The 13510-nt window shown below is 40.2% G+C and overlaps 2 protein-coding genes across 2 annotated transcripts; both read right to left on the bottom strand.

Moving 5' to 3' along the window:
• Positions 1-3872: 3872 nt before the first annotated feature.
• LOC121804858 (eukaryotic translation initiation factor-like) lies at positions 3873-9373 on the bottom strand. Its single transcript, XM_042204556.1, has 9 exons — positions 9013-9373; positions 7801-7875; positions 7198-7296; positions 6821-7030; positions 6333-6424; positions 6075-6162; positions 5626-5976; positions 5278-5520; positions 3873-5198 (listed from the first exon to the last, which is right to left on the bottom strand). Exons 1-9 carry the CDS (start codon positions 9163-9165, stop codon positions 4182-4184), a joined length of 2328 nt encoding a protein of 775 aa, XP_042060490.1. The 5' UTR covers positions 9166-9373; the 3' UTR covers positions 3873-4181.
• A 695-nt stretch (positions 9374-10068) lies between these two features.
• LOC121802268 (pentatricopeptide repeat-containing protein At4g30700) lies at positions 10069-12567 on the bottom strand. The gene has a single exon (XM_042201895.1). The coding sequence runs from the start codon at positions 12548-12550 to the stop codon at positions 10169-10171; it is 2382 nt and encodes a 793-aa protein (XP_042057829.1). The 5' UTR covers positions 12551-12567; the 3' UTR covers positions 10069-10168.
• Between the last annotated feature and the right edge of the window lie 943 nt (positions 12568-13510).

Raw genomic sequence — 13510 nt, 5'->3', positions numbered from 1 at the left:
TTTACTTAATACAGAGTCTTAAATGATTAAAAAATACTATGAAAGGTTTCACTTTTCTGCTGGAAAAGAATACAAACCAAAATGGTGACATTAGTGGAAATTTTAGGCGCAGATTAGGCTAGTGTTTGATGTGTGTGGGGAGCCAAATCCATGTGCAGTACTCCCTCCGTCCCCGATTAAGAGTCACTCTTTTCCATTTCGATCCGTCCCCGATTAAGAATCACTCTTCCTACTTATTATATTTGGATATAAAAAATACCCTAATTGTTGGCAAAATTTACACAAAATGCCATTATTTACATTAAAAAAAAGAAATGGAAATGGAAACAGCAGTCAACTCTCGATACTCTCTCTCATTCACTCTCACTCTCGATTCTCTCTCATTCATTCTCACTCTCGATTCCTCCGCCTCACTTACTCTCCCCATCCGCCTCCCTCCGAATCGGTGGACACTATCGTCCCTAAAACACCGCCCGATTGGGTTGACGACGACGAAATTGGTCATCGGTTCGGGGTTCACGGTGTTCCACCGTTCATAGGCGACAACGGGGCTGAAGGTCCGACACCTCCCGATTTGTTCTTTTACGGATCTGAAACTGAAGCTCCGTCCAAGGGTTTCGACGGATCTGAAACTGCAGATCCGTCCGAGGGCTTCTACGGTTCTGAAACTCTACCTCCGTCCCCATTAATCGACGGATCTGAAACTTTACCTCCGGTTGTGGTGTTTGACGAATCTGAAACTCAGCCTCCGTCGCAGCCGTTTGGCTGGTCGGAGACCAAGCCGCCTTCACATCATGTGAATTGGGGGGAAAGTGAAACACCTTCCATTGGTTTGGATGACATCGAAGAATGCACGGCCGCAGCAATGCTGCCGGCGGTGGAGCCAAACAGGGAGTACACCGACAATGAAAAAGCAATGCTATTCATCATGTTTCCTTGCCTCAAGGATCTCATCTAATTTGTGAGTTTATTCCTGATTCAAAGCCATCCCCTTTTTAGGGTTTAGAGGCTTCTGATTTTAGAAAAATGCAGCTTATTTGTGATGTAGAATGTTTATGTGCATTGCTCCATGTTTATGTGAAATTGAGCCAGTGGGAATTGATGATGAATGTTTATGTGATATTTGATGATGAATGTTTATGTGATACTGAGGCAGTGGGAATCGATGATGAATGTTTATGTGCATTACTGTGGCTGTCGTAAGTGTATTGTGTTGCCCCTACGCCTTGTAATGTTGTTCATATGCCCTGTGATGAAGATTTTCTGATTACTTAGCTCAGCCACCCCAGTGTATGGTTGGAGGCTGTTGTAAGTGTAATGTGTTGCCCTTATGCCTTGTGTTGTTGTTCATATGCCATGTAATGAAGCTTTTCTGAGGGAAAGCTCAGCCACCCCTGTGTATGGAGGCTGTGTTAGTGTCCTCTGAGGTCCCTATGCATTGTTTTGTTGTCCATATGCCATGTGATGAAGATTTATTGTGGGAAATGCAAAAAAAACCACCCCTATGAAGGGTTTGGAGGCTGATTTCATGTGATAATACAAACAATATTCACTGATTACTTAATAGGATGTACAGTGATGATGTTTATACAAAATACAGCCTAGTTAGCTTAGTAAGCCACCCCCTATGAAGGGTTTGGAGGCTGATGCCATGTGATGAAGATTTTCTTATGGCAATAACAAAAAATGCAGCATATGCACAAAAAAAAGTTTACATCTTAAACACAAACATAAGTTGGTGCTTATACTGTAAACTCCATCCCCTAATATTATGTCTAGTACCCTAAAGCATGGTTAAGAGGCCCTATGTCATATGTGTCTCCAGCGTTGTTTTCAGGCAGCTTTAGGTACTCTAAACTCTCTCTCACCAAACCCTCTTCAACATGAAGTTGTAAAGGCAGCCCTCCTGTTCTTTGCAATATGTCCTTGTTTAAGTGAAGGATTTTGTAGTCATTCTTCCCATGCACTTCTAATATTGTTGTGAAACAGCTTTGCAATGTGATGAATACTCTATTGAGAGTTTGTGGTGAGAGTTCTTCAAATGAGGTAAACACATTCCTCAGTAAGTCATCTACATTGGTGGCTATTTTGTTATCTTGAAGTGATGTATTGCCCTAAAATACCCAAGGTCTAATACATTTGTGTCTGGGGAGTTGGGTGGTTGGCTAATTAGATGGAATTCAAACCCATCAGTACTAGCAAGTGACTCAAACTGTTGGTCAGCAGCTCTTAGGTGAGGTTTGGCATTATCTTGCTGGATGAAAATCTTCTTGCTTGCATTGGCTGGCCACTTGGCCTTAATTGTTGGTATAATCTGTGAATGATATGTGTATGCGACTAAGTGATGATATTAATAATGTCTGATAGCTTTAATGACAGAAAAAAAAATTGGCATACCTGGTTTAGGAGACAAGCTTTCATGACTTCCTTGTTAATTGATTGAATAGGCTTTGTCTCAATTGTCCCTTTTGGCCTGTTCTTTGAACTTCTTTTGGCTGGTACTTCCTCTGTGAACGGGAATAAGCCTATTTTACCATCAAATATGATTTCCCCATCACTGCCAATAAGTGGCCTACTGACAGCAGCCATGAACATCACTTTAGTGATGAATCTCTTGGACTTACGGGACTATAAGGCTCATCCTCATCCGGCAAAAGGTAGTATCTGTCTGATGTCTTTGTCATGTAGAACCATTTCTCGTCAATATGAACAATGTTGTGCATTGAATGGTAAAGAAGTTTACCTTCAGCTAATGTTGGCTGAATATGAGCAAGACACCATTTCATCCTTGCAATTTTAGGCTTGACAGCACTTGTATGAGGTTTCAGATGATTACTCTTAATAAATCTACCAATTGTTGTCTTGCTTAGTTTCATCTTAGAAGCAACCTTCCTTATTGTTGATCTCTCAAGCATGGACAGGTTTCTAAACTTTTCTTCATCTAGCATGAGTTTATCTTTGTGTTGATAACTCGTTGCTTTGCCTCACATCATAACAAGTTCTCCTCTGTCTATTTGCTGTTTGCTGAGCTTCCAAATTCTCAATACTGTCCTTTTATGGATGTTGAATCTTTTGGCTGCCTCTGTAAAGGAACCTCTTGGCAGCACTCCAGCTTTACTTTGTTGTAGAAGAAACTGCGCAATGAGGTTTTTTTCTTGGTTGTTCAACGCTAATGAGACATGCTGCCTTCCACCCTGCTCCTGCTCCTGCTCATGGTCCAACTCTCGGACCACCTCAAGCTCCATTGCCCAGTGATGAAGATTTTCTGAGGGTATTTCACTTTAAATAGGTTTTCCTTTTTTTTGTTTTGGTTGGTGGAAGTGAATGAAGTAGAAATGAATGTATTTATAGGAGTAGTTGGACTTTGAAATCTCTTGTAAATATTCCCTCCTTGGTTGTACAAATTCCCTCCATGGAATGAAATTGGCATTCCCTCCTTATTTTTTGGAAACCGTTTGAATGAGAGCCTTGTGTTTTCAATCATCTTCTCTCTTCATTTTTTCAATGGCAGTGTAGTTTTTCAATGGCAGCCAATTTTGCTAACGCCAAGTTTAATTAATTAAATGTAATCAATAGAATTTATTTAATCACTACACCATTATCTCTTTATCCAAAATTTATTTGCACATTGAATAGTTCAAACAAATTTTGTTACACAAAAAGTCAAAGAGATCCCACATTTCACTACCTAACTCCATTCATTACACCACACATTCAAACACTTCCTTAAAACTCGTGCCCAATCAAAGAGTGACTCCTAATTGGGGACGAAGAGAGTATAATTTAACATCATTAAGGGTTTCTTTTTGCCATATGTTCACAAATACTCGTCTAGTTATTTCACATAATAATAAGAAGATAACACCAATACAAGCATGGAAAATATCTTGGAATAAAATAAAATTATCATCTCACAAAATTTAACATGACCAAATAAACATTTCTGAAAAAACTAATGACAAAACAAGAAAGACTATGAAATCCTTCATTCTCGAGCAATTATGGCCTTTGATTAGCCACAATGCACAACCAAAATCTCTTTTTATAAACTAAACTTTTCCTCTATTAATACAACTATTATGACCTCAACCAAAAAATATACACCCAACCAACATCACCTGTTGGCAGCCGGAAGCACCAGAGAGCATATTTCATCTGTGAGGTTACAAGTCGCGTCGCTTCTACAACAGGCTCTCACAGGCAGCAACATCAGACGCCTGCGCATCCAGCAACACCTTCCCAGCTGGGTCGGAGCTAACAGTCTTCATAACAGCAACCACGACGGCCTTTTGGAAGTAGTCATCACCCACCTTTCCCACAATCTCCCTCACGACCTTGAACTCCAGTGCCCCTGCCAAGACAAGTTCCCCAATAATCTCACCAAAATTAGCTGGAGCTTTTGGGAAATCAATGCCAAGATCTTCCAGTAGCACTGCATATCCAAGACACCCAGTTCTGATGTCCTCTGCATTAACAGCCTTCTTCTCAAACAAGTAGTTCACAAGTTTAGAAACTGGTTCAACACAAGGTGGGGCTTTCTCCAATCCGAGTGATATAGCTTCTTTGACAAATTCAGAATGATATGCAGGGGAATTCAGTTCTACAACACATTCCAATGCTTCACCGAGAAGTCTGATACTAAAGTATTCCTCTATCACCGATTTGGCCTTTCTCTTAAAATCGTCAAGACTCAATTTTGCAGTTGGAGGCGACAGCTTGTCAGCAACTTGAGCTATGGGTTTAACTGGAGCAGGTGCTTGAGATACAGGGTCCACAATGAGAGCCTGAGCAGGCGCACCCGAACCCTGCAAGAGGGCACTAGTTTTGATACCGATGAAACCACCAGTACCTTGAGGTAGGAATCGTGGGTTCACCGATGATGTCTTCCCTGCCAGTGGAGGCTGAGCACGTGCAGGAGGCTGAGCCATTGATCCATCACCCCTCGGCATATTTCGAGATCTAGGAACCTCCCAATTGTCATCCATTCCTGGCATCCCGGGCATCTTCCTTGCTCCAGGCATCCCTGGCATCATACCACCTGTACCAGGCCGATTCATTGGAAAGCCAGTAGGAGAGAGACCCCCTTGACCCCCAGCTGCCATTGCTCTGCTGTTTCTCATTCCAGCAGTGGCACCTGGACGTAATCCCAGATTCTTTTCAGCTTCCGAGTGAATCTCAGTAATGGTTTTGGCTTTTACCTAGTAAATCACAACACAAACTACATAAGATATAACCAAAGGAAAATCGCACAAGAGAATCAAAAGCTATGAAAGCTACCTCTTCGCGCCTTGGTACCCAGTTGTTTGCACGCGTATCTAGAACATCACGTATCATAAACCTAAGCCGTGCGGCCAGCTGAGGGTGTGTTCCCAACTCCTTCATGCGATTGAAATATGTATCATTAATACGCTTTGATTTTTGGTTCTCATCAAGCTGTTTCCCAATTGTGTTGAAGAACTTGCAGATGGCCTCAACATTTTCCTCCTCCGGACAACTTGAACTGTCCTGTCCCAGGAGTTCCTGCTCAAACAATTCTACGTTAAACATATTAAAGAGAAAAAAGGTCAACTTCTGCAATAAAAGAACAGCAAAGGCCATGCATAATATGAGATATAAAAGGAAAACCTGAACTATATGATGAACAATCCTCTCAGGAACCATCTTCTGTTTCAGAAGTTCACCAATTAAGCGAATATTTCCAAGCGTTCGGATTTTGATTAACCTCTCCTTATCCCTCCTCTCTAATTCTTGCTCAGGAGCAGTCATCTGCCTGACCTCTTCCCTCAATTTGTCAGCACCTTCAAATTCCTCCTGGCAGATATTCAACAGAATTCGCTTAAATGTAATCTCTTTACCACCGGGCTCCTCTGATGGGAATGGAGGAAGCTTCGCATTAAGGTCTGAACAGAGCAATGCATACATGAAGCAAAATGTCGGCTCCAGCACAGCCTTGTCAAATATCAAGGAGATAACTCCCTGATGACAAAAATAAAAGCTCTTAGGCAAAAACAAATTATGGCGTATCAAGAACAACAGGATGAATAACAGAACAACCAGCATCAATATATTTTTACCTTCAAAATTTCAGCAGTTGTTATCCCAGAGTCTATTAACTGACCCTTCAGAATATCAAATTTCTCAGGAGTCAGCTTGTTCAAAATTCTGCATGAAAGAAACAGTGATAAGGCACAAGTAAATATAGCCAGCCATTCAAAAATCCAACCTAAAACACCAATTTATACTATTTCCAGTGTTGTCTCTTAAATTAAAGGGACAGTAAAAGATAGATATACATGCATCAGATAGATATAACATGCACAAAATAGTTTTACCCCTTCACTGTTTTTAGAACACGGTCCACCTCAGATAGATTTCCCCTTCGAGCAGACCAAGGTGCATCAGCCTTAATTAGAGTCTGCGCAACCTGTTTCAGGGGCAGCACATGAATACACTCAATTTCTTCACAAAGAACCCAAAACAATTGCAAAGCATCTAATTATGACTAGCATGAACTCTCTGCTTCCCCTATTATCACACCTAATATGACAAACTGGGGAATCATGGAAGAGAAATAGAAGAGAGAAAACTAGGTATACATGAGGGATCTACAGATGACATATACAACCTAAAAGAGTGGAGCCAAGAAACAAACCACAGGGAATATTCTTCTTTTAACCTCTTTATATAAACAACACAAACAACCCCCTTAGAGAAATAAAACAAACTTCAGATCACATTAGTACAAACATGAGTTTGATCTTGCTTATTGTGTTTCAAAATTTTATAGTACAATACACAGTAAATTATCAGAGGTACTTACCCCTTGGTTCGAAGATATCTGTGATCTGGAAAACTGTGTTTGATCTTGCTTATTGTACTGGTTCTCGTCTTGCTGCCACCTGCCATTAATGTCTCTGTCTCTTGCTGACTCCCAGGATCTCTCCTCTGCAGGAGTAGGCAACTGTGTAGAACGATTACGCCAGTCACGGTTGTCCAGCTCAGAGAAACGGCTCAAGAGCTGATCAGGAATCTATATCAATTTAAATAAGATAGGATTGTCAAGTTACCAGGCGAAATAATACTCTAGTAAATTGTAACTATACCCCAACACTGCAAAGTATATCTAGATATAAATTAAATAGGAGAATAAAGTATCAAATGAGATAGAGTGATTATCTTATTCATAGTGAAACTTACAACATTGCTTTCTGCACGACTCTGGCTCACATCGGTACCATAAAACTCAGCTTCAACTTCTAGTTTAACTTTCAGAATTTTCTCTGGGATGGTTACAACCTACAGAAGATTACAGAAAATCATTGACAAACAGGGAAGAAGAATACACAATTTTCATCTGTACCATAAAACTCAAACAAGAAAGAAAACCATGTCACTACAGAAAATCAGAAAATGTATGAATACAGGCACAACAATTGACAAACATGGAGGAAGTCCCACTTAAGTATAGTTGATTGAGATGAGTAGATTGCAAGCTTCGAATAAACTAGATTGTATATCAGCTAAAATCCATCAAATAATGTACATCTCTATCCTTGATTAGGTAATGACAGACCCAAAATCATGTAGGGACTGGAAAAGGAGCACTCAAAAGTCACATGCTAAGAAACTGGAAGAGGCAGAAACTAATTTCATATATTTTTGAGAAAGGAGAAACTATATCTTCATCTTGCACTAAATGTTGAGATGAAAGGATAATGTGTGCAATGTGTTATGAGAAACCACCGTAAACTAGCCATAGGTTATTTACTCAGGAACAAGGAGACCAAGAAGAAGCCTTACCTCCTCCCTTAGCTTAAGTAACACATCTCTAGTGTAACGGATCCGCTCATGACCATCAAATCGAGATTCTCCAGTCTGTAATGCATATGAAAAGAAAGTTAAAACTTGCATAAATGAGAAATAACAATTATGACTATGTCCTATTATTCCACAGTTTTTTTTCTAGAGCTCCATGTAGTTTACATAGAGAATTGGTTCTTAATAGAATGAGAGAGTAATAATGAAGAGAAAAATGACGAACCCACAGAACGTACGAACAAATAACATTATGGGGCCGGACTAAGGGACAGGTATACGTGTTTATACTACTGACAGGATTTGCTTGTACCTGAACTGCTAATATTCTAAATGAAAACAAGTATTCCCTTTCCGGAAAGGTATACATGCAATGCAACTGCTAAAAGAGATCCAATTACTTGACAAAAACACTGGTAGCAGTAGCATATATACAATAAGCAATTGAAAATTGCACTTCAGTTACACATTTTTAGGCACATATAATTACAGCAATTACTCTCCTTGTGAGAGAAGCCAACTTAATGATTTCAACTTGTAAAGAAAATGCAAAAATGGAACTTCAATCCGTGTTGAAATATCCAGACTTACAGGAAAAATAACACTATAAGGAGGTTCCTTGGGGAAAAATACACCAAAAACCCCAGAGCAATTCGCAAAAGATAAAATTAAATGCAAACCCTGCGTAAAGCATCGCATGTAAACCAATGCAAATAATTCTGAGGTGTATATTTTCTTAAATGTAAACAATTGAAAACCTTTTATACTTCAGCATTGGGTTATTCAATGGAAAGATAATTCGATAATTCTCAGGCGCATATTTTTTTACATGAACTGAAACTGAATTAAACACAATCTTGGAGAAAAATTTTAACAGAAGACAATTTGGAAAGTATGAGAAGAAAGCCACGAGGATCAACACGGAGTTTTATAAAAAAATCTTTTCCCTAAACCATTGAAAACCTAATGCAGAAATCTAAAAGGTTTTCAAAAAAGGCAGATTTAGATACAAAACCACCAAAAGACGAATCGGGTAAAAAAAAACACAAAAATAACAACACAGTATACCAGTAATAAAGCTTAAATCTTTAGTCTGTAGATGCACTAGAAGATGATGAATTAATAAATCGACCTAAAAGAGGTAGAAAGAAATAAAAAAAGGCTAGATCTGACACCGAATTGCAAAAAATCACCGACCGTGAAGGAAGCAGCACCGCCGCCATGGGGACGCAGCAGGGGGAGATCGGAATTGGCAGCCGCCGATGAATCAAAGCGTGGGGCGAATACTCTGGTTCCGCCACGAGTGCCGCCACCTGGTCTCAAGCTCAAAAACGTCTGATCAGCCTGCATAACTCTCGCAAATCAAAATTCACCGCGCAGTTGAATCCGCCACAAAGCTTCGGAGCGTAAAATATATAGATATTTATAATTCTTACATATATACAGATGTATATACGTGAAGAGATAGGAAAGGAGGAGATTTTAGAGAGAGAATTATTGCCTTTCCTCTCTCTATTTGGGAGGAGGAGAGAAGATGGCATTGGAGTTGGGTGCCTTGTGTATATGGACAGGGAGAGAGGAAAAACCCTTATTTTTGGAGGGTATTATTGGAAACATTGGATTGCGTACGATATTTTTCTGTACAATATTAGCATATCAATTTGCACTCCCAAATTAACCTATTTTTCCGATCAAAATTGCAATACCCATTACTGGAGTTGGGTTGTTTTACTTTTACTTGGCCCATATTCAATTTTTATTGGAAATTTTATAAATACCTATCACAACATTCATTTTATTGTTTTAAACTAAAATCAGCCATAAAGTACCTACTAACTTCGATCGAGAATACAAATATATAAAAATTGCATGAAAAAAAACCCTCAAAAACACTCTGGATAAGTTGCAGTGACGATCCAGATGAAGTGCATGGAAAAATTTCTCAAAAACACTCAGAATCTTCTCTGTTGGATAAAATAGTAGTAGTATTAATCAGCTGTGTTATGGATCCATTAATCTTCTCAAGTTACTCAGTGTCTTTTTGCTTGGAATGATGCATATAATTGAACAATGAAATTAGTGAGCATTACTTTGAGTGGTAGGATAAATTGATGCAAACATTGCAATATAATCCACTATTTACTTTGATAGATTTTGATATAGTATTAATTAATTTCGACTTTTCAGCTTGTTTGAACATATTATCCTTCAAATACTCAATCCTCCTATGTTTTATCAATCTATTATATTAATCAAATTAAAACGCCTCCCCTCAGAATTTTCAAAATTACAACATAGATTTGCTATAACTATAATATAAAAAATTCTCAAACTACGAAGCCAAACAATTGTGTTACCAATAGTCTCCACAGGAACACTCTCCATGTTGAAAATGGTGAAATCTATTGGCATCTCTCACAGTGATTTTCCTCCCACTAATCTTAGACACATACTTGGTAAAAGTATGACAATCCAAACACACCCTAAGATTCTTAATAATCCTAATCTCATCATCTCCATCTTTACACATCATAAGCCCAAAAGCAATAGCCAGTTTCTCACTATGAACCTTCACCATCATCTCCTTCTCCTCCTCCTCCACATCATGCAAAGCCATCACAGTCTCTGCAACATACCCTTCATCCTTCATCTTCCCCATCACTTGCTCCAGCGCTGCGTAGATCTCCCCCGACTGAGGGTGGGACCGGTCACCCGACGTGAAGACATGTGCCCGCCCCTTCACCTCGATCAAGGTGCACCCGGGCGTCTTCCCCCTCCTCCTCACCACTTGACGTAAAGAAGCAGCCTCGGAGAAGTTGCTATTGGTGGAGTGTATATTTGAGAGGAGAACATGGTAACCTATGTTTCCTGGATCCAATTCAAACAGCCGAGCAGAGGCCAGGCGCGCCAACTTAGTGTCCTTGTGGACCATACAGGCTCCTAGCAACGCACCCCACTGAGCAGGACTGGGTGCAAAGTGCATCTTCTTGGTTATGAACTCAACGGCTTCCTCCAGCTGCCCACCCCGGCCAAGAATATCCACCATGCACGCGTAGTGCTCGGATTTGGGCTCAAATCCATGAACATGGATCATGGAATGGAAGACTCTTTCACCTTCTTCCACCAAACCGGCATGGCTGCAAGCATACAGAACCGATAGATGAGTTACACCTGTTGGAGGGATCCCGGCCTCCTGCATTTCTCGGTATAACCTCAGCGCCTCCTTCCCCTCTCCATGGAGGCCATAGCCGGAGATCATGGCATTCCAAGTCACTGCATTCCTCTCATCCATCGCATCAAATAATCTCTTAGCCTCATCAATGCTCCCACATTTCATGTACATGTCAATTAAAGCAGTTGATATATAGATGCTAGGCAATAAAGACTCCTTTTTTATCAAACGATGAAGCCATTTCCCCAACCCTAAAGCGCCAAGCTGAGAGCAAGCCGAGAGAATAGTGGTGATCGTGACAGGATTAGGCCGAATATCGAGCTCCTGCATCTCCTGAAAAAGGGATATTGCCTTCTCTGTGGCACCGTTCTGAGCATAACCCGATATCATAGCATTCCATGAGGCTAGGGGCTTCTCCGGTAACTCATCGAAGAGGCCCCTAGCAAGCTCAAGCTCGTTCAGCCGGCTGTAAACCGTCGTTAATGCAGTTGAGACAGAGGAATTGGAAGCAAAACCAGACTTTACACAGAAGCCATGGATGGTTCGAGTAAGATCCAAACGACCAAACGGATGGAAAACTGGTATCAAACCAACTAAACTACTCGAGCTAACCCTGTTCTCTGATGAAAGCAGTTGTTGAAACAGCTGCAGTGATTTCTCAGCTTCATCGTTACAAGAAAAACCAGATATCATCGCGTTGTACGCAACCAAATCTGGCCTCCTAATCAGCTCAAACAACAATCGAGCGGTCGAGACACACCCACATTTCGAATACAAAGAAACCAAACAAGTAAGCACGTGCTTATCGAAATGGCAACCAACCTTGATAGCCAATGCATGCACCATCATCCCATCTCTCAAACGTTGCAGCTCAGCCACGGCAGAGAGCGCAACAGCCAATGTGGTAGAATCAAGCCGCGCTGCCATCGAAATCATGTCACGGAACACCCCAAGCGATTCATCGAAGCAGGAATTCTTCACCAAACCGGATAGCAACGTGTTCCAAAGAACCGTATCTGGCTGCGATATTTCGTCGAACACATTGCGCGCAATCCTAATCTTGGAAAATTTGGTGTAGGCGTCGACTAGCGCTGAACCCACAAACGCATCTGATCCAAAACCAGAAACCAACGCGTGCCCATGAAGCAAAACCGCCACTTTCTCATACGCGGACGATGAGAATGACGAGAAAGCGGAGATAACAAAGGAATAAGTGAAATTATCAGGTTTGAGCTCTGTTTTCCGGAGAAGAGTGTTGTATACGGATAGGGAGTCGAAGGGGGCGTGTCTGAGGCCTTTGATGAGGACATTGTAGAGGAAGAGATCGGGGGAGTCGATGTTGGCGAAGAGGAGTTTGGCTTGCGCCTGAGCTTTGAAGTCGAGGAGTTTTTGAATGAGTTTTGTGACGATGAAGTTGTCACGAAGATGGCCATTGTGAATGATTTGGGCATGGGTCTGATTGAGGTGAGAAAGAGTGGTCGACTGATTGATCAAGTTTAACAAGCGGTTTCTGTCTCCTGGATTAGCAATGGCTCTTAACGCCATTGGAGTTGCGTTGTTCATCTCATTTTAACATGCATCTTTATTCCGTACAACACTGATTTTGAGCAAGTTCATTTTAACTTTTTAGTTGCATTATTTTATTAGGGCATTCACAATGCAGTCGTGACCCAACAATTACTCCATCCTCCACTGTTAATAGGATTCTCGTTTTTTTTTTCTTTTTGGTCCGTCTATGAATAGGAGTCTCGATTCATAATTACTACTCTCTCCGCCCCAACTAAGTTGAGACATAACTTTTGGGCACGAAAATTAAGAAATTGTGTTAAAAAATATGAGAGAAAAATAAAGTAGGAAAAATAAAAATAGAGCAAAGTAGATATGGAATAAAATAAGAGTGATTGAATGTTTTGTTTTTTATTAAAAAAGATAGAGTAAACTTAGTTGAGACGGGGGAGAATAAATGATAAAGAGACTTCACATTCCACTAACTCAACACATTCAAATTTCATTAAAATTAATACAGTACATATAAGTGGGACTCATATTCCACTAACTTTCTTTCACCCACTGTTCTTAAGTATTTCTTAAAACCCGTGCCGAAAAGAAGTGAGCCTTCTATTCACCGACAGAGGGAGTACATTGTAGCACGAAAAACGAGAGTGCGGCCTCCTAGCAAACCGCCCCGAACGCGGCTGCAATCCCACGTAATTTTTATTTTTTGTTTTTTATTATTAAAATACCCCACTTCCATCTATTTATCACTTATTTTCTCTCACTATGGATCCACATGTATTTTAGTAAATTTTTTAATATCTAAACTATTGCATTTTATAGGTATTTATTTTTCAATTTTAATTAATGTAATTTTCAATTATTGTGACTGGATTGATCTGAAATGGAGCTAATTGAGTGTAAAAATTGATCTGAAAGGAGCTAATTGCTTGGATATATTGTGACTGAATTGATAAAAGCTTTTTGATATCTAAAAAATAAAGTTGGGGCTGAAATTTTTTAGGTAAC

Source organism: Salvia splendens, chromosome 5 (assembly GCF_004379255.2).
Source record: "Salvia splendens isolate huo1 chromosome 5, SspV2, whole genome shotgun sequence".
Taxonomy (NCBI): Eukaryota; Viridiplantae; Streptophyta; class Magnoliopsida; order Lamiales; family Lamiaceae; genus Salvia; species Salvia splendens.
This window is presented reverse-complemented; position numbering and strand designations above follow the sequence as displayed.